The 23,121-nt window shown below is 38.5% G+C and overlaps 1 protein-coding gene across 3 annotated transcripts in view; it reads right to left on the reverse strand.

Moving 5' to 3' along the window:
* ALS2 (alsin Rho guanine nucleotide exchange factor ALS2) overlaps positions 1–23,121 on the reverse strand; it is a 57,378-nt gene that overhangs the window by 15,057 nt on the left and 19,200 nt on the right. For all 3 annotated transcript variants that reach the window (XM_081313308.1, XM_081313307.1, XM_081313306.1), the window contains 21 exons: positions 22,822–22,899; positions 21,798–21,980; positions 19,464–19,635; positions 17,182–17,362; positions 15,696–15,761; positions 14,791–14,950; positions 13,331–13,462; positions 12,905–13,033; positions 11,244–11,314; positions 9,485–9,551; positions 8,339–8,541; positions 8,000–8,065; positions 7,508–7,606; positions 6,924–7,088; positions 6,013–6,124; positions 5,502–5,579; positions 5,275–5,408; positions 4,001–4,168; positions 3,145–3,262; positions 1,651–1,808; positions 1,384–1,506 (listed from right to left, as the gene is read on the reverse strand). In XM_081313308.1, the coding sequence (XP_081169434.1) occupies positions 1,384–1,506; positions 1,651–1,808; positions 3,145–3,262; positions 4,001–4,168; positions 5,275–5,408; positions 5,502–5,579; positions 6,013–6,124; positions 6,924–7,088; positions 7,508–7,606; positions 8,000–8,065; positions 8,339–8,541; positions 9,485–9,551; positions 11,244–11,314; positions 12,905–13,033; positions 13,331–13,462; positions 14,791–14,950; positions 15,696–15,761; positions 17,182–17,362; positions 19,464–19,635; positions 21,798–21,980; positions 22,822–22,899 (2,663 nt within the window). The remainder of the gene's footprint in view (positions 1–1,383; positions 1,507–1,650; positions 1,809–3,144; positions 3,263–4,000; positions 4,169–5,274; positions 5,409–5,501; positions 5,580–6,012; positions 6,125–6,923; positions 7,089–7,507; positions 7,607–7,999; positions 8,066–8,338; positions 8,542–9,484; positions 9,552–11,243; positions 11,315–12,904; positions 13,034–13,330; positions 13,463–14,790; positions 14,951–15,695; positions 15,762–17,181; positions 17,363–19,463; positions 19,636–21,797; positions 21,981–22,821; positions 22,900–23,121) is intronic.

Below are 23,121 nucleotides of genomic sequence, written 5' to 3' on the forward strand. Positions count from 1 at the left end.
CCTCCCCAAACGTCGGCAGGAGGAACGGAGACCTGCCGACGTTTGGGGAGGTTTGGGGAGGCGCCCAAACCTCCCCAAACGTTGGCAGGTCTGCGCGGAGGAACGGAGACCTGCCGACGTTTGGGGAGGTTTGGGGAGGTGCGCGCGCACCTCCCCAAACTTCGGCAGGTCTCTGGACGGCGGCGGCTTGGGAGAGGTGCGCGCGATCCTGGAAGCACCGAAGCCTCAGCCGCGCGCAAGTCCTCGGTAAGCTCCGGGCGGTCACTTGCTTCGCGTCTCCTGAGGGAAGGGGGGGCGACTGGAGCGGGCGTGTTTCCTCGCCTGCTGGGCGCCGCGATTTGCCCGGGGAACGCGCGGGCCCCGAATGGCAGCGTGGAGCGAGGAAGCGGACAGCCAGGGCTTCCCCGAGAGCCGCGGCCACACAGGGTATTCCTGTGTATTCAGGCTTGCAAAATGGCGGATCGAGCCTCTGCTGGCGGCAGAGGCTTGCAGAGCGCGGATCCAGCCTCCGCCGGCGGCGGAGGCTTGCAGAACGGCGGATCGGCTTATACTCGAGTCAACAACTTTTCCCAGTTTTTGGGGGTGAAATTGGGGGTCTCGGCTTATACTCGAGTCGGCTTATACTCAAGTATATACGGTAATCTTTTCTTAATCAAGAAAACCTGTTGAAGAAACAAAAGGGAAAGGAAGATCTGAATTTCACTTTTCCCTACCTACTTCAACTCTCTTTCAACCACTATCAATTATTCCTTAAGTTCTTTTTCTGAGTTATTCCTGAAAAGTTTGACTATTTTGCACACACTGCAAGACATTCCAACACAGGAACGCTTTAACATTTAAACTATACAGAATGAGCCGAAAGTAAAAAGGATGAAGTTTTCTATGCATAGAGGGCATGATGCCTGCTATTAACCAGTGGCACAGCAAAAGGGTTCATCTGGCAGAAATGAAGAAGATTATACTTCTGTAGTTAATACTCCTGGCCTTAAAAGTAGTCTAAGAAAGAATAACAGAGGCAAATAAATCTCGGTCTGTTTATTAGTTATGTAAGCGGGCATGTGGTTGAAAAGGGTAAAATATTGGAAAATCTACTGAATCAGAACTTCTCCATTTGAAATATGGAGACGTTCAGGGCTTTTTTCCTCATAGAACGCTCAGAACGGAGTTCCGGCACCTTTTTTGGATGGAACCTTGTAGGGTAGGCAAGGCGGGTTGTATGACATGTGTGAGTTCCGGCACCTTTTTCTTTTACAAAAAAAGCACTGGAGACGTTATATGAAATAACCCACTCAGACATAAATGTTAAATAGATGAAATTCACAGGATTAAATCTATAACAATGTTTTAGCATTATGCATTTGCATTTTCTTGTGATAAAATCACCCTGGCTCTGGAGAGTCAGCTTCGGAGTCCTTTTTTCCAGTACAGAAAGACAGAGTTCCTTTCATCTCAGTTGTCAGCAAGGGTATTACACTGCCCTCTTCAGGAAGATCAGGGAACAGGAATCTTAAAAGCAATATAAAGGCATCGCCATCAAAATGTGTGGTTTAATAGAAAAGTATCCATAAATTTCGAAACAAAATTTTCTTCATCTATTCTTTCTGCAAAATGAGTCAACAATTCCAAAGTTGCCTAGCAGCAGCTTCTTACCTGATCAACTGGAAGATGCGTTTCAAATAGGACTTAATCTCCTTCACTGCCTCCTTCAATAGTCGCCGATTGGCCCCCACTCCCACGTACGTCATGCGGTAGACCGCTACCAGGGTTTCCACAAGTTTCCCCAAAGGGTGCAGAGGAGTATCACATGCCTAAAAAAAATGGGAGATGAAAAAACCCCCAGAAAGCTATATAAAAAAAAACTAAAGGGCTCAAATTTAAGATGCTTTATTTTAAACCATATAAGAATAAATAAATTCAAATCTAAAACGTACGACCTGTGTATCTCACACAAATAGGTCCTAAGTTTAGGCTTAGTATTTGTGCACTATTATCCGAAATTTGTATGAAATACAGTAGTGGCCAAAATTGTGGAAACCTTTTAGGAAAAGTATACAGTAGAAATGCCACCTCTGGTTAAGTTTCCACCATTTTTTCTTCTAATTTCTTTATAACTGTAGCCTTGTTCACTTAATAATACTCTTTTACATCGCTTTCTGGGCAACCAGTCAACTCTTTGCACCATTACTTTAATTTTATTACGTTTTACAAGCTCACTAAATGAAAGAACACCAAAAAACCCAACCAACTTGATAGCGATCACATAACACACTGACAAATGTCCTCCTCTCAGCTTCAATACATGACATCAATAACTGAATCCTACTGTGATCTGATTGGCTCATTGCCAAAACAAGATGACACCTGATTGGCTCTCTAAACACTAATGCTCATTGTCTACAATCAGATGAAGGAAAGCTGCCTGATATCAACCTAAGCAAGTTGTGCTTCCTTTTTCTGGTTATTTGGCTATAACTTTTCATAGAATACAGATAATTGAACAAACCATGTTGCATTGCATTCTTGATTAAATTATCTTTCCGTTGGTATATAATTTTATGGTACTCCAAAAAAAAAAAGTGGTGTTATTAGCCATGAAACCTCAAAAATACTTTCCCCAAAAGGTTTCCACAATTTTGGCCACTACTGTACTTGCAAATAGAGTTAGGGAAGACACAGTTTTTTTTAGAAAATTATTTAACCCAAATTTACATTTTGGGCTAAAGCATATAATTTTCAAGTTGCTATTTTGTACGTATCCTGTCTTATAGATGGGTCTTAATACGTTTTTTCTGTGATCACTAGAATTCTTCTGGCTAGAACTGCTGACAAATGGTGGCCTTAACTTTGATGTTGATGACAATATACAACTCAAACTCTAAAATCTCAAGAAAATACTAATCCCATCCACTTTATATTGTCATCCACCCAACTGCCATCCCCCATAGGTTCTCCATCCCTATGCAACCGAGCTTCTTTTCCAAAGAAGCCCAAATAGTCATGGGAACTTTTTTATGTATTTGCTAATTAGAAAAGTGTATGAAAGATATCATTACAGATAGCAGCCCTTCTTTTACTCTGCTTAAGATATTAGTGAACATCAGCAAGCTGTAAATGCGTATTATATAAAAATTGGCTTGCATATACCTTTATGAGGTATTTCTTAATGTTGTCGTATTTTTCTAATGAGAAGGCACCGACATGTTGTGGAATGAACTCCAAACTTTCCAGGGTTTGTGCATGTGATCTGCTCAAGAGTTCTGGACTGCAAGAATAGATGGTTATGATTAGAGCCTATACAGAAAAGGGTTGGGAGCCAATAAACACAACAATTTTGCAATTGATAAAATCTAGTAGCTATTAAAAACTGCTTTTCTTTCACAACAGATGCTTTTGTTTTCTCCACAAATTAACTATAAAACTTTAAAGCTAAAAATGTGTGTGGGGGGAAAACCTAGAAACACATCGGCATAATCAACTATTAAATGTTAAACGTTTTGGTTCTATAGTCTTGCAAACTCACAGCATGGATGAGATGTGTCACATTCAACCCACTTTCACATCCTCAGATGAATCATTATTTTCTAAATTCCATCATTACTGATTTTAAGTGGACAAGTTACGTTTCTTTCCTGTATCACTGGCAAGATATTTTTTTTACCCAAAGCTCTTTAATAGGTAAATAATTATGAGTAGAAAACAACAAATATGTGGGGGGAAAAGCTCCACATTAGAGCCTCTCACTAATGTATTGACTCTATCAATACCAAATGAATTTAGTACATGGCAGACTAAACAACTTTGTATTAAGGGTTAAAAAAAGATTAAAAAACACTTTTCATGTTACTTATCCATAAATACAAATTGCTTATATGCCAGGATATATACAGATTAACTTCCCAATAACCCAGAGTGTTTTCATCTTTACAGGAAAATAAATGGCAAGTGAACTTTGCATTAGAACTGTTGTATTGAGCAAAATACATCTGCCCCACCTACTAACCTTTCTTTGTGTTGCCTTCGATTGGTTGTCAGGGCAACAGCAATGTTGTCCCAAGCTTTCCACCTATCCCCTTGGCCTGGCTGTTCACAGCCGAGCTGGTGCCAGCAGTCCTCGAACACCGCCCTCCACTTCTCATCCGCCGGAACAGCGAGGCTTCCTAACTTCCGCCTACATTTGACAACATTCAACAACAGTAACTGCAGGTTTAACCACACGAAATGAGCAAGTGTCCGAGAGTCTACCTCTGAAAAGCAGAGGAGAGTTCGTCCCCAAAGAGGGTATCTTGAACAAAAGTAACTCTCAATCTACACTAAAACCCTTCAAACTGAAAGAATGAATCAGCATCCCTTCTTCAATCCCTTCTTCCTCAATCCCACAGTACCATGGTACTAACGGAAGTGTTTAAGCTCTTTCTATACGCAGCTTGTATTAAGAACCCTAACTATTTCATTCACAATTTCAAGATGAATAGTCATATTGCAATAAAAACAATTTTTTGTTATGTAAGTTTTCATGGATCGATTTCAGCACTTTCTATTATTATTGAAAACCTGCCAACCATAATGTAACTGGGGGTTATGCATTAAGGAGTAATTTTGCACAAATATCAATAAATGTTCCTAAATATTTCAAATAATCATCTGATTTGAGAGTATTACAGATAGCTGCATATTTTTTATTTAATTGAATTAACATTCCCACAAATTCATATATATTTTTTTCTGAATCCTGCACAAAGAGAAAACAGCAGTCTTGATTCTGCTGATGCTGCAACCAAACTGACGCCGTGGGAGTAAAACCTTCCTCAGAATCACTGAATAGATAGGCAGCCTTAGATCCACAAAGGGGTTCTCTAAATGCCTTTACGTTACTGCTAAATTGCAATTACCAAATACGATATCAGATGCTAATCAGTCCACTTTCTGCAGCATTGGGCCCTACATGATATTACCATGGCACAGTTACAGAATATTTTCTATTGGAATTTAAGGAGACATTTCAGTTAAGGGCCTTGCAGGAAACAAACTTGGAAATTTTAAGCATACAGGAAATTTGAGTAATAGATCATATAGAGCTAATAAAAGTCTCTCTCAGTCCTATTCATGACCTGTTTTCAAAAGTCATATTAGATACAAAACATGTCCCAAATTGTCCACCTCATTCTCTGGTCCAATTATCTTAGTTAAGTAAACTAGTTTGATTGGGAAAGCACTTGGCATCTGAGTTAATGCTAGTGTTCAATTACAATGAGAAGCGAGCTCCCATCCACTCACAGTGTTTTAGGCCGATCCTTCTCATGATCATATAAAGTGGGTTTGAAGTAAGTCCCTGTAATCTTTATTCCAGATCCCCATTCACCACTGAAAGTGCCTTCAATAGTATCTCCATTTGGCAAAGTCAGTGTTCCCTTAGAAGAAAAAGGGGAAAGAGGAAAAAAATATATAATGAAGTTGTTTTCAATAAGCTGCTCTGCTTAAGGAAAGCAGACGTTTCAAATTACCTTTCCATTAAGGGTCCAATTATCTGAAAATTCTCCTTCGTATACCGTGTCATCTTCAGAAAGCAATACACCAGTCCCCTGTGGAGAATATAGTACTGGAATCAGTGCAAGATGTGTTTGGAATGGCTCTCATATTATCTTTGTCCATTATTTAAAATTTACATCTTATTTTTTTAGATATTTTAGATAAAAGCACTTTTTAAAAACCTTTGTTAAATGGCATGTTAATAAGCTATTTATTATCACTAGATTCCATTTAATGTAAACAGTTTCCATCACATCTTAATACACTTCACTTAAAATTTCTGAATGAAAAAAAAATGACTATTGTATTTACAGACGGCATTTTATAAAGCTCCAAAAACAAATCAATTTATTCAATTAACTTTCCACAGAGAAAAGAGCCCCTTAACAGTATTGAAAACTCCAGCAAAACAGCTAGGATGGGGAAAGAATAAAACTTCCCCTATTTTCTTTCATATATATATATATATATATATATATAACTCACCATCATTTTATTGTTGTTAAAGGATCCCTCATAATACAATCCAAACTGTGTGACCACAACACCATTGCCTTGGCAAAAATCATCTTGCCAAATCCCCATGTATTTTTCTCCCCTAAAGATACAGAAAGGCATTACTGTCTCTAAAATCTGAGAATTGAGAAATTAGATCAATTGGATTAGGCAACATTATAATTTAAGTAACAGCTTATTATAGTTGAGCATTTGTTTCAACAACTATTAGAATCACATCAGAAATCTGTTATCATCCTTTCAGATTTAAAAACTTGTACTAGGAGTCACAGGCTTTTGTGAATTTTTCACTCTTAAACACAAGAGTAGTGATTAGGTGTCTAATGGACACTAAAGGTCATCATGGCACTGATATTTTATTTCAATGAATTAGAACTAGTATTACATCTTGTTTAGAGGATTATTTAGGTTCTCTGCTTAAGAATAAACATTTCTTAGCAATTCTTTTTCCTGTTACAATGTAGTAGTAAAGGTAAAGGTAAAGGTTCCCCCGCACATGCGTGCTAGTCGTTTCCGACTCTAGGGGCCGGTGCTCATCTCCGTTTCAAAGCCGAAGAGCCAGCGCTTGTCCGAGGACGTCTCCGTGGTCATGTGGCCGGCATGACTAGACGCCAAAGGCGCACGGAATGCTGTTACCTTCCCACCGTAGTGGTCCCTATTTTTCTACTTGCATTTTTACGTGCTTTCGAACTGCTAGGTTGGCAGAAGCTGGGACGAGTAACAGGTGCTCACTCTGTTACGCGGCACTCGGGATTCGACCCGCCAAACTGCCGACCTTCTGATCGACAAGCTCAGCGTCCTAACCCACTGAGCCACCGCGTCCCTAATGTAGTAGTACTATATTACTAATATAGTAATTCAAATGTTCAAAATCTATTTACCTTGTAATATCATCAAATACTCCATACCCAGCCTTCTTATCCATCACCCATTGGCCAATGAACATGCTAGGTGAAGAGGAAGTCAATTTCCCACTGCGCAGAAGGCCATGGCCATGACGCATATTATCCTGGAAGCTTCCTTCATAAATCTCCCCAGTTGCATACCTGGAAGGAAAAAATATTTCCGCCTTGCTACAAAAGAAGCTGAGAATTTTGCTTGAAGATATTTCACCCTGATAATGCTTCCCCCCCCCCCTCTCTCTCTAACCAAAAGAGATGAATGATTATTACGTGGGCAATACCATCTTGATAGGAATGTGGAAAGTTAGATTAGGGGATTAAGGAAAATATTTCTGCCAATGGATGTTCCCACCATCGTGGCACTTATAAGAAATCAGTTTTATTATGGGTAGTCACTCTGTATCAAAACAGTGTTAAAGTCTGGGTACTCCCTGTTCCCCAATCTAAACCAATGTGGGACTGGCAGGTAGACTGTAAAGAGGTGGTTTAAAAGCTGGATCTTCCTATTCTTAGTCCAAAACATAACCACTACACCGTACAAGCACTGTGTCTTTCCCTATTACCTGTAGATACCGTGTCCACACATTTTGCCTTCCTTCCAAAATCCAATATAATGGTCACTCTTTTTCAGTGTTTTATTTGGTACTTTATATTCGCCATATCTGCCAATATTTAAAAAAAAAACCACACCATTTTACAATATATCTAAACACTAATTTGCAAAACCATGCAGGTTTCAAGAAAGGTTTGGAAGACATACCTTGTTCTTTCTGTAAGCATAACCTCTATTCAATAAGCAATTGAACTTTCTCATGAGCCTTAAACAAGATTCCACCGTTTTAAGGTGTTCTCCTAAAACCTTTCTGCTTTTGGGAAAGTCTAAAAAGTTGAGCTTCTCTACCAAATAGAGAAGAATTGCTATGCTTACAAGCCCGCTTCCAAATAATTTTTAAGCCTGCCCAGCCCTACTAATCCTAATTTGACAGTATTTTTTAAAAAGATTATTTGTAAACAGCAGGTTTCCCCCCTCCCTCGGCTTAGTCTATTATACCTACCCATCTTCCATGCCATTTCTGAACATGCCAGAATACATCTTTCCATCTGCCCACTTCAAGACTCCTCTGAAATATATGGAATGCTACAATTAGATTGGTTCTATATTTAAATCATCACAATACAAGGCAGAATTTTTACAACTTGCAAAAGCAACTGAGCTATGCCAGATTAACTTTTAATGCTCAGAGTGATGACAATGTGGGCTAAGGGTCTTTCAATATATGTAACTGTGTCTGTTTCAGCATAAATATAGCTTTTTACATCAACCTTTTTACTTGTGATCTACTATAAACATTTAGACAAACTTCTCATATAATCAGGAAAAAATTCTGCTTCACCTGCCATGTTGCTTCCCAGAAAGCCATCGACCATTGTAAACAGCGTCCTTAAGCCGAGGGTCTTTGTAGAAGGTGTATTTTGCGTTCCTTGAAATAGGGGGCTCCTGCCTCTGAAGGCTTCCGCTAACACCACAGGGAGGCAAATCAGATGGCCCTTTTAAGGCCTGATCTATAGCTTGGCTTAGAGATTTCAGCCACTTAGTCTGAAACGGAGTGAAAAATAGTCAAAGGCTTTCTGATGCCTGTGTTCTTCTTCCTTCTCTCAATCTATCTCTCTTGCAGGAATTCCTTGGAACGGGTAGGACACAGATATTGATGTCATGGAATTCATACATACCACCAATGGTGGATTGTAGAATATAAACATTCCAGGACTTTTACTCCTTTTAAAAATCAGAATTGAATTTGAACATTACCAGTTACGTAGGTCTAATATACAATGGGATACCAGACATTTCTTCCTAAATAAATGAGTTAAAGTATAACCATTAACCATCTGTAATGTAATTTGTGAAGTTCCTGGCCTATATGGTAAAGAGCTAAGTCCAGCTATGAGTTGTGGGTTACCATTTTAAAATAAATAGGTAACATGGTTATTTAATGTTTAGCAGTTCTGAAAGTACATAGGTTCACACCACTAAAATTGTCAGTGTTCAACAGTATACATTCTGTCCCCTTGTTTTAAAAATTAAAGGATAAAATGGACTTGTTTAATATGCAATAGGCTTAACACAGTTGTTTAGCCTTTAACCACCACTAAAAAAAAGTTATGAAGACCCTCTGAAGAGGTAATTTCATCACAACCAACTATTGGGAATCCCACCTCAAAAAAAAAAGTTGAAAAAGGTGTGATCCCTGTTTGCTAAGCAGTTACCACTCCTGATCTTATCAATTATTTTCCAAAAATGGGATGCTGGATATTTAGATTGTACACTGATTCTAGAGGAAATCTACACAATATAATGATTTTTATTAGGTTGATCTGAAATAAGCACAGACCATAAAAACATGCCTCATACCAATTTCAAAGAATGGAACAGAAAAAAACATGGAATAGGCTCTAGAAAGCAAGCCACGCTAGGAAATGGAAAAGTCACTAATGCATCTGATCAACTGAATGGAGGGAAGGGACAAAAAGGGCCCTACCTTTTCTTGTGGACTCGATGAAATGAGAATAAACTGTTCTTCAGGTGTAGTGATTCTCAAACCATTCCTAGTGCAAAGAAAATAAACAAAGAGTTTTCTAAATGTTAATCCAGAGAAATTTCATTTCATTTCATTATTTCATTTCATTTTATTAAATTTATATACCACCCTTCTCCCTGAGGACTCAGGGCGGCTCACAACAATAAAAAAAAAACATAGAGTAAAAAATTTAAGAGAGAATTAAACAATAAATGTCCAGGCCCGCTTGTTGGAACAACCACATCTTCAGTTCACGGCGGAAGGACCGAAGGTCAGGGGCCATCCGCAGCTCCAGGGGCAGTTCATTCCAGAGGGTAGCGTGCCCACAGAGAAGGCTCTCCCCCTGGGGGTCGCCAGCCGCCATTGCTTAGCTGACGGAACCCTGAGGAGGCAGACTCTGTGGGAGCGAACCGGGCGATGGGAGGTTGACAATGGCAGCAGGTGGTTTCGCAAGTACCCCGGGCCTAAGCCATGCAGGGCTTTAAAGGTTATTACCAGCACCTTAAATCGCACTCGGAGGGTAACCGGAAGCCAATGCAGCTCGCGCAGGAGTGAAATGAAATGACTACATTACATTGTTTTCATATAAAAAAACCCCAAGACTCATTTGTTCTCCCTTTCTTCTTCACTTCACTGTAATTAATGCATATTAAATTATCCAAGGAACAAACTTTGTCATCTTCCCTCCAGTATTGACTAAATATAGCAATTCAGACTACTTTGGAATTTTTATTCCGGGGGGGACACAAGATGGAGACTAATTCTGCAACAATTCCATTCCATTTCAGAATTCCTAGAGGAAAACAGGCAAAGCTGCTGCAGCTGGATGCTGTCCTCTGCATGCCACACCTGCTCCACAGGACTATTAACACGAGATGTTCTGTGTGGAGCATCATTAAAACAAATGCACTATTGATTCTGTCTACATGATTGCCTATTTTGATTGACAGGATTTGCATTCTGAAAAACAAGATGCAGCAAATAAATATTTTTCTTGTTAAACAATTCCATGAGAAATTGTTAGTGAAGAATGTATGCAGTCTACAAATATAGGCAGTCCTCGGCTTACGACCACAATAAAGCCTGAAATTTCTGTTGCTAAGCAAGACAGTTAAGTGAGTTTTCCTCCATTTTATGACCTTCCTTGCCACAGCTGTTAAGTGAATCACTGTAATTGTTAAGTTACTAACATAGGTATTAAGTGAATCTGTCTTTCCCATTGACTTTGCTTGTAAGAAGGTCGCAAAAAGAGATTACACGACTCCAGGACACTGCAACCATCATAAATATGAGTTAGTTGCCAAGCATCTGAATTTTGATTGTGTGATCATGGGGATGCTGCAATGGTTGTAAGTATGAAAAACAGTCATAAGTCATTTCATTCAGTGCCTTTGTAACTTTGAACAGTCACTAAACAAACTTTTAAGTCATGGACTACCTGTAGATTATATAAAACTAAATACTTTTACATCTGAAGTGTACATTAGACTGTTTCATAGACGCAGCACGTTTACACTTAAAAGCCCATATTAACAGTTGTTGTGTCAGTTGATACAAGCCTAAAAAGGGCCAGATTCATAACTATAAGAATTTAAATTCTATTATGAGTATGAAAGCAGGTTCAAGAGCAAACAGAGATGGGCTGCAAAATAAGTTTTAAAAGAATCAATAATTTGTTAAGTAGTCCAAACTTAATATAAGGCAGCTGAAAAATACTTACATATTACCAGACTCTTCTGAAACAGTTTCTACCCACAGGGTAGACAAGGAAAAAATATGGTGAGTTGAGAACTATAAAACAAAAAGAGAGAAAAAAAAGAAAAGATCAGTCTTCATATTATGATTATGCCCGTAATATAAGGGTTCAGTCCACGGTTTTTGTTGGGCTTTGACTTTCAAAAAGCTTCTGGGTACAATTCAAGGTGCTGGTTGTTACCTGTAAAAACCCTTTGTGGTATGGGATCAGGATATCTTAAAGCCTGTTTCTCTCTACCAGCCCTCCTACATGTGTAGGAGAAGAAGACACTCTGGGTTCCTTTGATTAAGAAATACCATCTTATGGGACCCAAAACATTGTGGCACCTGGCTGCTGGAACACCTCCCCCCCTTAAGATTAGACTGTTCCCACACTTGGCCTTCTGGAAAGCAGCCAAGACAAGCTTCACTGTTGAGGCATTGAATGGTTAGTAACCGCTTTGAGGTTTTATTCTTAGCTGTCTTTTCTTGCTTTAAGATTATTTGGGGGATTGTTTCTGAAACTTTTTTAATTGTTGGTTTAATTTTAAATTCTGTTTGTTGCCCGGAATCCCTCAGGTGAGAGAGACAGCCATATTAAACAAACTCTAGTTTGACTGTGACATTCAGGTTGCATTGCAACCTGTGCATTACCGTATCTGTACAAAGAAAAACTCTGATCCATAATTGAATGATGTCCTCTATTCTTAACATGCCTGATTAACAGCAATGCACAAAGATGGGGGAAAAAAGCAGAAGCAGCGTTTGGTTTCTCTTTTGTGATAAATTACTCACAATTTAGAAGATCCAAATAACTGGACTGGATATTAAAAAGCATTCAGAGGGAAGAGAGGGAGGGAAGGAAAACAAAATCTATTTTTGAACTGTGTTTGGAAAGCTACAAACGAATGAACTAGCCTATATTCATGTTATATTATTCCAGAAAATAGAAAAATCTTACCTCATGCCAGGCAGAACAATTTTAGCGACAACATAGAAGACCCCCAACTACTTTCCTATATGTTCTTCTACAGATACTGAATATTTCTCTATTGGGGATACAGATAGATTTACAGATACATTTAGTTGGCCAGGAGGCAAGCGTTGTGGGTCCCATCTGCCTAGGAGTTTTATCTTGCAGATGAAGAGCCTTTTCTATGCCCCCATCCTTTGGAACATCCTCACTGACCTTACTGACCTTCTGGAAGGCCCTCAAAACCTGGTTGTGTGATGAGGCCTGGGGATGTGAAAGTTCTGAAAGGCAGTCTTCTGTGTTTTTGTTTTATTATAGTCTTAGCTGTTTTAATTGTATTTTAATAGTTTTGTTACTTTAATTTTGATTGTTGAGTTTTTGTTATGTGCACCACCCAGATTCAAATAAGCAAGATGTGTAGCTAATACAGCATAGATGGAACAGACGTGCTGTATAAATAAGCATGCTTTCAACTTGAAAGCTTCTCTTGCACTAGGGCAGGGGTAGGCAACCTCGGCTCTTTTATGACTCATGGACTTCAACTCCCAGAATTCCTGAGTCAGCATAGCTGACTCAGGAATTCTGGGAGTTGAAGTCCATGAGTCATAAAAGAGCTGAGGTTGCCTACCCTTGCACTAGGGGGAGAGGACTGCCCCGTCCTTCCCAGCACAGACCTGAGCATGGACTAAGGCATCATTGAAGAGGATAAACCAATTCACTGAAAATCTCCCAGCATGTTGCAGTGACAATCCTCGATTGCTGCTTTCGCAGATTAGTCGCCGCTCAGGTTTCCTCAAGGAATCCTACAATTGAAAAGAAACACAAGACAATTTAACAATAGGTAAGGCAATTCACGCTAGGAATTTGCAATGCAGGGCTGGTGGAGTCTGAATTTATTTGCATCTAAACATTATAAATATTACGTATAATATAATATACAATATTGTAACATAATATTATAATAAATATAATAATATAACGTATATAATAACGAAGCATAATTAGCAAGATGCTTGTTAAAAGTAGAAACAGAAAGTAGAAACAGAAAGTATTACAATTTGTGCTAGTAAATAATATCAGCTCCTAATAGAGAAACGTACTGTCATTTTCCCAGGAAACGTTTTCCAGAAACCCAGGGTATATTCAGCTTCTTTTCGTTTCCTGCTGAGATGGACAGCCAGAGATTCATAAGAAGAGCTGGAATCATGAAGGCTTTGATATTCTGGAGATGTCTACAGAGAAAGAGAAGAAATGGAGACTGACTAATATTCCGCAAGGCCACCCCAATATTTTGATATAAATTACTTCGTATTGTAGTATTAGAAAAATCTGTATTTAATACATCAGTGAAGTTAGAACAGCTGGATAAATTAACTGGGGTTTTATTTTCAGGGATAATTTAATCTTTTAATTCTCTTTTAACTTTGTATTTTATATTGATATGATTTTAAAATGCCCTGTAAACCGCCCTGAGTCCTTCGGGAAAGGGCGGTATATAAATCTAATAAAATCTAAATCTAATCTAAATCTAAATCTAAATAAATTTACCTTCCATAATACTGGAGCTATAGTGACATATTACATCAATTAATGAAAGGCTTTCAATCTACTAAAGTCAGGATGTTAGCAGTATTTACAGTATACTTAAAAAGTCTGTACAGTACACAATTTTTGCCCCAGCAGGTGGCAGCATCTAGCAGTCTTGTCTAGGATCAGAAGAAAACAGAGCAGCCAGTTAGTACTTGGAAGGGAGATTTCCAAGAATTCTAGAGATGTAAACAAGTCTGCAATGGGGTGGGGTGGGGTGGGGGGAAGTAGGCAGTGGCAAGCCATTTTTTTTTAGTGCTGCCAAGGAAACCCACATAATATGTCTGTGAAATCACCAGGGGTTGACCTCAGCTTTACAGAAATTTTATAATTACCATTTGTAATATTCTGGAAACATCCTTGGGGTTCATAAAGTCTGCTGGTTTCAGCATGATTTACAGCAAAGTAATTTTTTTAGCTGCCACCAAAGAAGATCAGCTCTATTTTCTAAAGAGGATTAAGGGTAACCTAAACGTTGCAGCCCTTGTTTCAAGTTCCATGTAGCAAATTTATGTGCAACCTGTACAGCGGTGGGATTCAAATATGTGAACAACTGGTTGTGTGTGTGTGGATGCCGCTTCCAGAAGTCCATTCTGGGCCTGGGCAACAAAAAGTTAGTTACCAGTTCTGCCGAAGTAGTGTGAACCGGCTGAATCCCACCACTGAACCTGTAGCATTAGAGTAAAATCTCAGTTTAACAGACTGTTGTGAAGCAAAGGGTCTGACAGAATACTATAAATGCTAAAAGCATTGCCTTAAAAATAATGTATACTATTTGTGTATTTTAACAACTGATACTATGCTCATTCACAAACACACAGTAAAAGATAAATATTTAATTAGAAAGGATGTATTTAAATGCATGCTTTAGCTATTGTGAGGCAGATTATAGAATTAAAAACAAATAGTAAATGATAACCTAGTTAGAAAAACTTTCACAATATGAAAAAAACTTTTATACTCAACAACTTACCACTTCAAAACAGGTAGCAAGCTTTAGTAAAACTCTAGCATAATTATGAAGTCGTCTGATTGGCAAGAAAAACAGAGCATTTAGCAGCTCTATTAATGGATAAACCTCGTTTGTCTCTGACAGATCTTGAAGTAATGCTTGGTTTTTGCCTAAGAAATCCCTACAGGTAAAGGTAAATATGTATTATGTCTCAACAGTACTCAGTATTTAAAGAAAAGAAATGAAATCGATTATTTAGGGAAGAGCTTTTTTAAAAAATACATACATACATACAATTGCAAACATGATTAATAGAAAAATATGATACATACAAGTTTAATGTCCATGTAGCATTTCATTAAAATAATTTTTAAAATGATAGAAAAACTTGCATTTACCAACAAAGAAATGATTTCCATACAATTCAGACCAAATTTAGGAGCAGCTCAATTATACTAGAAATGAAATGCAGACCTTAACTGCTTTTTAAATTTCAAATTACATTGTCAATTAATATAAAGATGCATATATTCTACTATTTTTTTTCAAGAGAAATTTTCACAGGACTCCATGTGACCAAGCCTCCCCATTCCCCATAAATGGAAGAAGCCTACTAAATTTTGAGCGACATTTTTATAATGAATTAATTCAAAAGAATGGGATATGCGCTGATACAATATTCACCAAAAATATTGGAAAGACGTCACAAGAACGACTGGAACTCTAGTTTTAGAGTATTACAGAATCTTGAAAACCTGACAGATTTTCTCTCCCTCCCTCTCTTTTATACCATAAGTAAGTAAGGCATCATCTGAGTAATCAAAGAAATACTCTACAATGTACAAGCTTGACCTTTACCATGATTTTAATCATTCATTAGTGCAACAATAAATCAAACAACTCTGTGCATGAAAATGTGCACTTACACTGCTGGCTTGGAGAGTACTGAAAATCCTCCCATTACCAAAAAGTTTGTCAAGGAAGCACAGTACCTAAAGCAGAACATTGGAAGAAAAGTGAATATTCTTATGGATTTAAAATATCCTCATGAATCTGTCAAATAAAAAAATCAAGAAGTGAAACTCTTTCTGCCTAATCTCTGACCCCACAACCTTTAGCATTTCTACACATTTATATCGCTGGATTCTGGTAGTAGAGTTCCCTCTCGCTTTGGTAACAAGGAACTCCATGCCCAAATTTTGATACCTCTACATGTTGGTTGTCCCGTCCCCTCCCCCCCCCCACGTACAGCAGTACAGTTTTACTATTCAAACTCAAACTCTCCCCTCTGGCCTGGAGTTTTCTACATCATAAGTGCTGTGCAGAAGGAAGCAAAGAAGCATTGCTTTCTGCCTTACAAGATTTATATGAAAATACCCAAAGTAATGGAACAGGTAATAAAGATCTATTTTTCCTAGTAGTGGTTCTGTCAGAGGCATATGTCAATAGGATAACATAGTAGTCATTTGCATATTACACTAAAATGAAAGATATATCACAGCATGAATCTATGAATTGTATTCTTAAAGGTTATTGGCTAACAGATTTAATATACCCCTGTATTTACAGCAGGGCATACTTTACATTTGATCATCAAAAATGCTAATACAGTGCTAATACGGTCATGAAAGTAAGTCAACTGAGGACAGTTTCAAGAATTCTGCTTCTTGCCTACCAATCTATTTATTTTTTTATTTATTTTATTGAATTTATATACCGCCCTTTCCCGAAGAACTCAGGGCAGTTTACAGGGTACTTAAAACATTGATACAAAATTAAAAACGATTAAAAAGATTAAATTAAATCCCTGGAAAAATATAAAAACCCAGATTAAAACTCTCAGCCTGGGCTGGAAAGCTCGAAGAGCCAGGTCTTCAGGTCCCGGCGAAATGAACGAAGGTCGGGGGCAGTCCTAAGCTCCGCGGGTAGCTGGTTCCAGAGGGCAGGCGCACCCACAGAGAAGGCCCTCCCCTGGGTGTTATCCGGCGGCAATCTTTTACCGGCGGCACCCTGAGAAGGCCCTCCCTGTGGGAGCGCACAGGACGAAGGGAACTTGATGCCGGCAGCAGGTGTTCCCTCAGATATCCCGGACCCAAGCCATCTAAAGGAGTGGTGATGATTTTTTCAATCATTCTTCAACTTAATCTTACAGTACAAGTCAGCAATTCAAAAAACAGTAAGTACAATGTTTGAAAACTCTTTCTGTATGTCAGGTTTTCTTTAGAATTTGTTCTGTTTTCAGAGGCAGCTTTACCCAGTATAATAAAGGTAAAGGTTCCCCCGCACATGCGGGTTAGTCGTTTCCAACTCTAGGGACCAGTGCTCATCTCCGTTTGAAAGCCGAAGAGCCAGCGCTTGTCCAGTATAATAAAGACCCACAAATTAAAACTAAAATAAAAAAAAAATCCTTACTCAGTATAGCTTTCCAAAAACAGATTCGAATGCTTCAGGATCACCAGATTCTTTGCCTCTTTTAATCCTTGAAGAAAGCTGGTCAAAGAGGCTCCATGCTGACCAATCAGGTAGCATAGTTTGCTGAATGTACTTGCCATTTCCTGCAGCAATTGAATGGTAGATGCTGTACCTAAATTATCTGTAACCCAACAAGTGCACATAGTTGATATAGTTGAAATGCATGGTGGAAACATTGCCAATTCAATATATCAGAAGGAAGAATTAGTCTAAGCTCTCAAAACTATACATTTAAAACTATTTTCAAAGATTCTCATTAACTGGCAATTAGTAAATCCATCTTTATTTAATTACAGTTATGAATTCTTAATCATCAAGGACCTTTTACAACGCACTATGGGAGTTTAGCTCCTCATGCATACAAGTCAGGACACAAATAATTTGCTGGGTATGAGGCTAGTAAGCAAAATTTGGAAGGAGCATTTTGTAAGAAGGTTGGTCATGAATGAAGGATTGAAGTTAGCTATGGAGTGCGGGGGGGGGGAAATAAAAATGTCAGCTGGACAACAAAGCTCAGCTGAAAGAACTGAACATTTTAAATAATTCACAAAATGACTTATTTACTGCAATGGGAAATTCAGTCTGAGTCTATGGAGAGGAATGTACTTTGATGAAGGTAGGCAACAGCTGTTAAGGGAAGAGAAATGAGAACTTTGACATACGAAGACTAAAAAGCCCCTAACCCAATGCATCTTCCTAAGGAAAAAGAAGCATTGGTTCAATTGTTTCATGCCAAAATGAGCACCTAACCATACTACAAAAACACCTTTTCAAGGTATCTAAAAAGGTCAGCTCAGCCACAAGAACATTTAGAAAGCCTAATTCATTATAATAAGCTGAGAAAAGATTCTGAAAGTTAAAGAGAGCTCTGGGAAAGAAAACAAGAAGGAATTTCCAGGAAGGAAATTACATTAATGGATACTGCACCTGAGGTAATTCCAAAACCCCACTCTCTTTGTAGTCCTGCCTCATTGTCATAGACATCCTAATAGTCTTACTGAACTCACTAGATACATAATGTTCTATAGTCAATAACATTTCTGGCTGCTGTATCTAATCAAATATTTTAATTTGCATAAACCTATAAAGGACTGTAACCCCACCCTTCTTTAGACTTATCTTTGCTGGGTCACTGAGAACTAGATGGTACATAAATTTAATACATATTATTTGTCTCTACTACTGTGAATAAACCAGTGTGTATTTCAGTATAATGTGTTTTAATCTCTAGTACCAATGAAGGAAATATCGGTGTCGAATATTGCTACAAATTGGCAAAAGAACCAAGATACTCTAGATACACGAGAAGCTAGATTTGGGTTTTTGCAGCAAAAACCAAATACCTCACATTGAGGAGCTTAAGTTACAAAATTGTTACCCTTTTCTTTTGGGTTTCTGCAAATATTTTGGATGCTACTCCAGAAGACCCTAGTAGTAAGAATGTGTATCCAAGGACATAAATGCAGGAGGTGCACAGAATACCCTGCAGCTTGACTACGAGCCTGGGTGGCTGAGAGATGCCTCTGCAGGAGATTACCACCTCACTGTCCTTGAGAAGATGGGGTCAAGAGATGCCTCTGTGAGAGATTGCTGCCTTGTTTATTTGTGTGTATCAATGGTGGGTGTGCCACTCTTGAGTCCCACAGATGCAAGATGAGCCTCTGAGGGAATACACCCTTGACTGTCAGGGTGAGACCTGTATACTTTTCATACTTAAGCATATTAATTTGGAAAATGGAAACATTTGGTCAGGTTGTGTGATGGAGAATGAGGAAGGAGAGACTGTGAGGAATTATGGGACTTTAGCATTCAAAAATGTTGTACATGGGACTCCATCATGAACCCTCCAAATTCTCCATCAGCTGGGAAAGAGAAAAACATGAGAAGGAAACTCAAAATAACCCAGTCTTACGTATGCTTGGTATAAGGGAAACTCAGGCAAGCTTTCAAATTTCAGTTATTATACTCTGCAACAATAACGTAGCATTCCTATACTGCTTGCTCTGTTTGTTTCCTGATTTGGCCCAACTCAAAGGCAGACAGTCTTTCATCTAGCAAAATATGTGACTGAGGAGGTGGTCTTAATACAGAGCAAAACAGAAGACAAAAACACAGTGGGCATTCCTGTCCAAGTAAAGAAACAAAAACAAAAGAAAAAAAATTGCATCTTGTGATTTTTAGAAATCAGAAACTGAAAACAGTGCAATAAAAACACCTCTTACCAAATCCCAAGAGTGGTCGGAGAACTTGAGATTTTATAGAACTCAGTTTAGAGTAGAATTGTCTCTCTGTCGAAGCCAACTCATGAAGACTTGCGATGTAACCCATAATGTTTTTGTCCACCAAGGCCAAACAGTTTTTCCCACCTGTGGTCACATTGCTAATATACCCTAGCTAGAAGAAAAGATAAGACATTATTTTGAAAAAAAAATGTCTCAAGACAAAAGGTCAGCCCTACTTTATGTCCTGGTAGACATTTGCCTCTTCTATTTTACCACTTGGTCAAGTGAAATAAATTCCTGGGCATGCACACACAACATTACTTTCTCTATATAGCCTTGTTTCTAAATCATGGCATGTGTACCCTATGCAATAGTAATACTTGAGGCATTTTCTTGACCAGATTCAGCAATAATAGTAAGCTGTACCTGCATTCTTTTTCTTTGATTGTATCCTTAAATACCCAGGCTTGGCATAGATAGTGTGGCTTGTGAAATCAGATTCCAGTGATGTTCAAAGATATCAATTAAGCTCTTTCACAAGACTTTACTCCCTCTGTTTTCTTACTGTTGTCCTTGAACCTACTTTACATATTCACTTATTACCAATAAAAGAGAATATTTGTAACTAAAGAGTTGAAATGAGGTGGTGCTCTGATGATGTTACCTAGTTCAGGTAATGAAACATCTGCGAGAAAACAACCAAGCTCAGAAAGCACCAAGGATCTCACTTACTTTCTGTAGGAGATGACCAGGCTGAGCAGGGTCGGGGCAGGGTCAAACGGGTAATCAATTTGGAGTTGCTCTGCTCCCATAAGAGACCTAAGTCCAGCTCTCCATGAATTCTGTTGACTCTTATCCAGAGCCAATTTGATTTGATTATTAGTAGATCAGATTCTTGTGTATAGGTAGCATGTAATAAACTTGAAGTTCTTTCAACTAAACTCCTGTTCCTGATTATTTGCGTCTCACACTTCCTCTACATTTCATTCCAAAACCATCCTTTTCCATAATGTTTTTGGTTCCCCATCCTACTTTATATGCCATACTACAAATAAGCTTGTAATAAAGCTCTTGTCTATTTCTTATATCAAATTTAGACAGTAAGTTTTACAGTATGTACTCTATAAAGCAAGAATGGGCACATGTTCCCTCAGTAAATGTTACACAAAACCACTGTTTGACAAATCAGAACATTTACACCAAACTCAAATGTAAGAGGAAAAGAAGAGGATGTTCATTAGTTTATGATTTACAGGTAGTCCTTGGATTATGATGGCAATTAAGAATGGGAGGATGATTGGAACTACGTAATGCTGTTTAAAGTGCAACATTATGTGACTGCACTGCTTAGTGATGGCAATCCTGGTTGCTAGCAAACTAACATGTATCGGTTATTTGACAGGAAGTGGCAGGACTTCCAGATAAGGAAGGCAAGGGTGCTGCACGGGGAGTGGTGGAAGCTGGGGGAGGCCTGGTACAGACACACGATAGAGGACAGGGAGGGCTTTGGAGGTTCAACGCAGCCATAGCACAGATCAAGGGAGGCTGGGAGAGGGTGGGGGACCACTAGAGAGGCCCAGTGCAGACTAAAGCTCTCTGTGATGTTGTAATTGAAAGCCAGGCGTCAAAGCACCTGGATTGTGATCACATGACAGTGGGGGGGGCTATAATGACCAGAAGTTCAGGGCAGTGGGGGCTGGTTATACACCCATTTTCAGCACTGCCATAATTCTGAATAGTCACTAAATGAATGGACATAATCAGAGGACTATATGTAGTTTCAAGGCAAATAACAGTACTATATAAAGACGCCAGTAAATTGAAACAAATGCCTTACAAAACATGAATATATATATATCAAAAAAATAAAGGGAACAGAAAATAAGACATCCTACTATTAAATACAGTACATTGTGTTGTTTAAGTGTTCCCTTTATTTTTTGAGCAATATATCTATATATATATATATCTATATCTATCTCTATCTCTGTGTGTGTGTGTGTGTGTGTAAATTTTTTGGCTTGCTAACAAAGAATAAAGGGAGACCGATATGATCATTTCAAACTTATTTGTTCTCATCAGTCAGCCATACCCTTCTGAGATTCAAACCTGGGCCGACTGCGTCTTAAGCAGTTGTTTTAACCCCTAGGCCACAGGCGCTCTCTCTCTCTCTGTTAGTCCCGTGTCTGGGACTAAGCAAGTGTATTCTGCTGGGGGTTGGGTTCCACTGGAAATCATTTTCCATGGTCAATGGAATGAAAGATTCCTGAGACTACATATCACACACCTATGTTCTAAAGCTTTTTATGAAATCAACCAAAAGGTAATACATACCTTACTACAGTTTAGCAACAGTGTTGGACACTTTAGGCAGTTGTTTTCAGATGAAACCCCATCCTCTTCTTTTTCTTCTCGGCCACTATAATATAATGAAGGCTGAAAATCTTCTCCGTCTGCTAGGAATAAGGAATAATCTGGACCTGCTGCTATATTCCAAATTCTGTTGTCATCACATATCTAGCAAGATATAAAAATGTAATTTAGGAACATAAGAACAATTTTGCTAAATCAGGGCAAGACCGCTTTTAATCTACAACAAGATCCAGACAGATGTCTCTTGAGTGCTTGCTTTAAACTGTTTAACTGCTAATTTAATCCCTACAACTGGCATTTGGAAAAATGCTACTCTCAACCTAAAAGCAACACTTAGTTTTAAAGTCCAATTGTACTTAATAAATTTTCCCTTTATCCAATTTTTTGCTTTAAACCCATTCAAATTAATGGCCATTGCCACATACTGAGATAATGAACACAATATAGAATTATGCTCAGAATGAACAAGCGTCTTCTTTCATCTATTTCAGATCTCCTTCCAATCTGTTTCACTGGATGATCCTCGTTTTAGATATTACATATTTCAATCACAGCCCTTCAATCATTTTTTTAAAGCCAGAGTTGCAAACATTTTGTCTTTTTCTCCTACAAAGTGTTCGTGTTCCTGATCACTCTGGTTCTGTATGATCATTCCGGATCATACGGACCACATGAAAAAAATTACAAGGTAAATCACACATCACCATTCCTCAGCTGCAGATGGGAAGTATAGCTTTGGACTGTTTTCACCTTGCACCATGTTAAGAGAAACCTAAGATACCAGGAAGATTCTCTTAAGTCAAGATTGCTATAGTTGGGGGAGCAGCAGGATCTTTGAAACCATGGAAAGCCCAGTTGAAATGTCTTCACACCTGTCCTTTTTCGAACCAAGGTATTGGCAATTTTTTAAAAAACAAAATGTGGTGATGTAAGTTGAAATTACAAATAATTATTCTGAAAAGAAGTTCATGACAATCAAAATTACCTTTGCCAGACGAGGGATTGTGGTTGGAGAATTTAAATGACTTAGCTGTCCATAAGCATTATTGCCCCATGCATATACCTGCAGAAAATTATGGAAAAGTAGAGAGAAAAGCCACTTTAATGTAACCTATGTTAAAGTAAAATAAACAAGAGTATAGCAAACTAAAAAAAAGTCCATCTGAAATAGCCTTCCATAGCAGCAACTTCCAGATGTGTTGGGCTTCTCAATCTCATATCTGGGATTTTGGTTGATTCCTAGTAGTTTCTGCTCTGGGGGATTTCAGCCACGATGCCCTGGTGG

This window comes from Vipera berus (assembly GCF_964194415.1).
Source record: "Vipera berus genome assembly, chromosome: 1".
NCBI classification, from domain to species: domain Eukaryota; kingdom Metazoa; phylum Chordata; class Lepidosauria; order Squamata; family Viperidae; genus Vipera; species Vipera berus.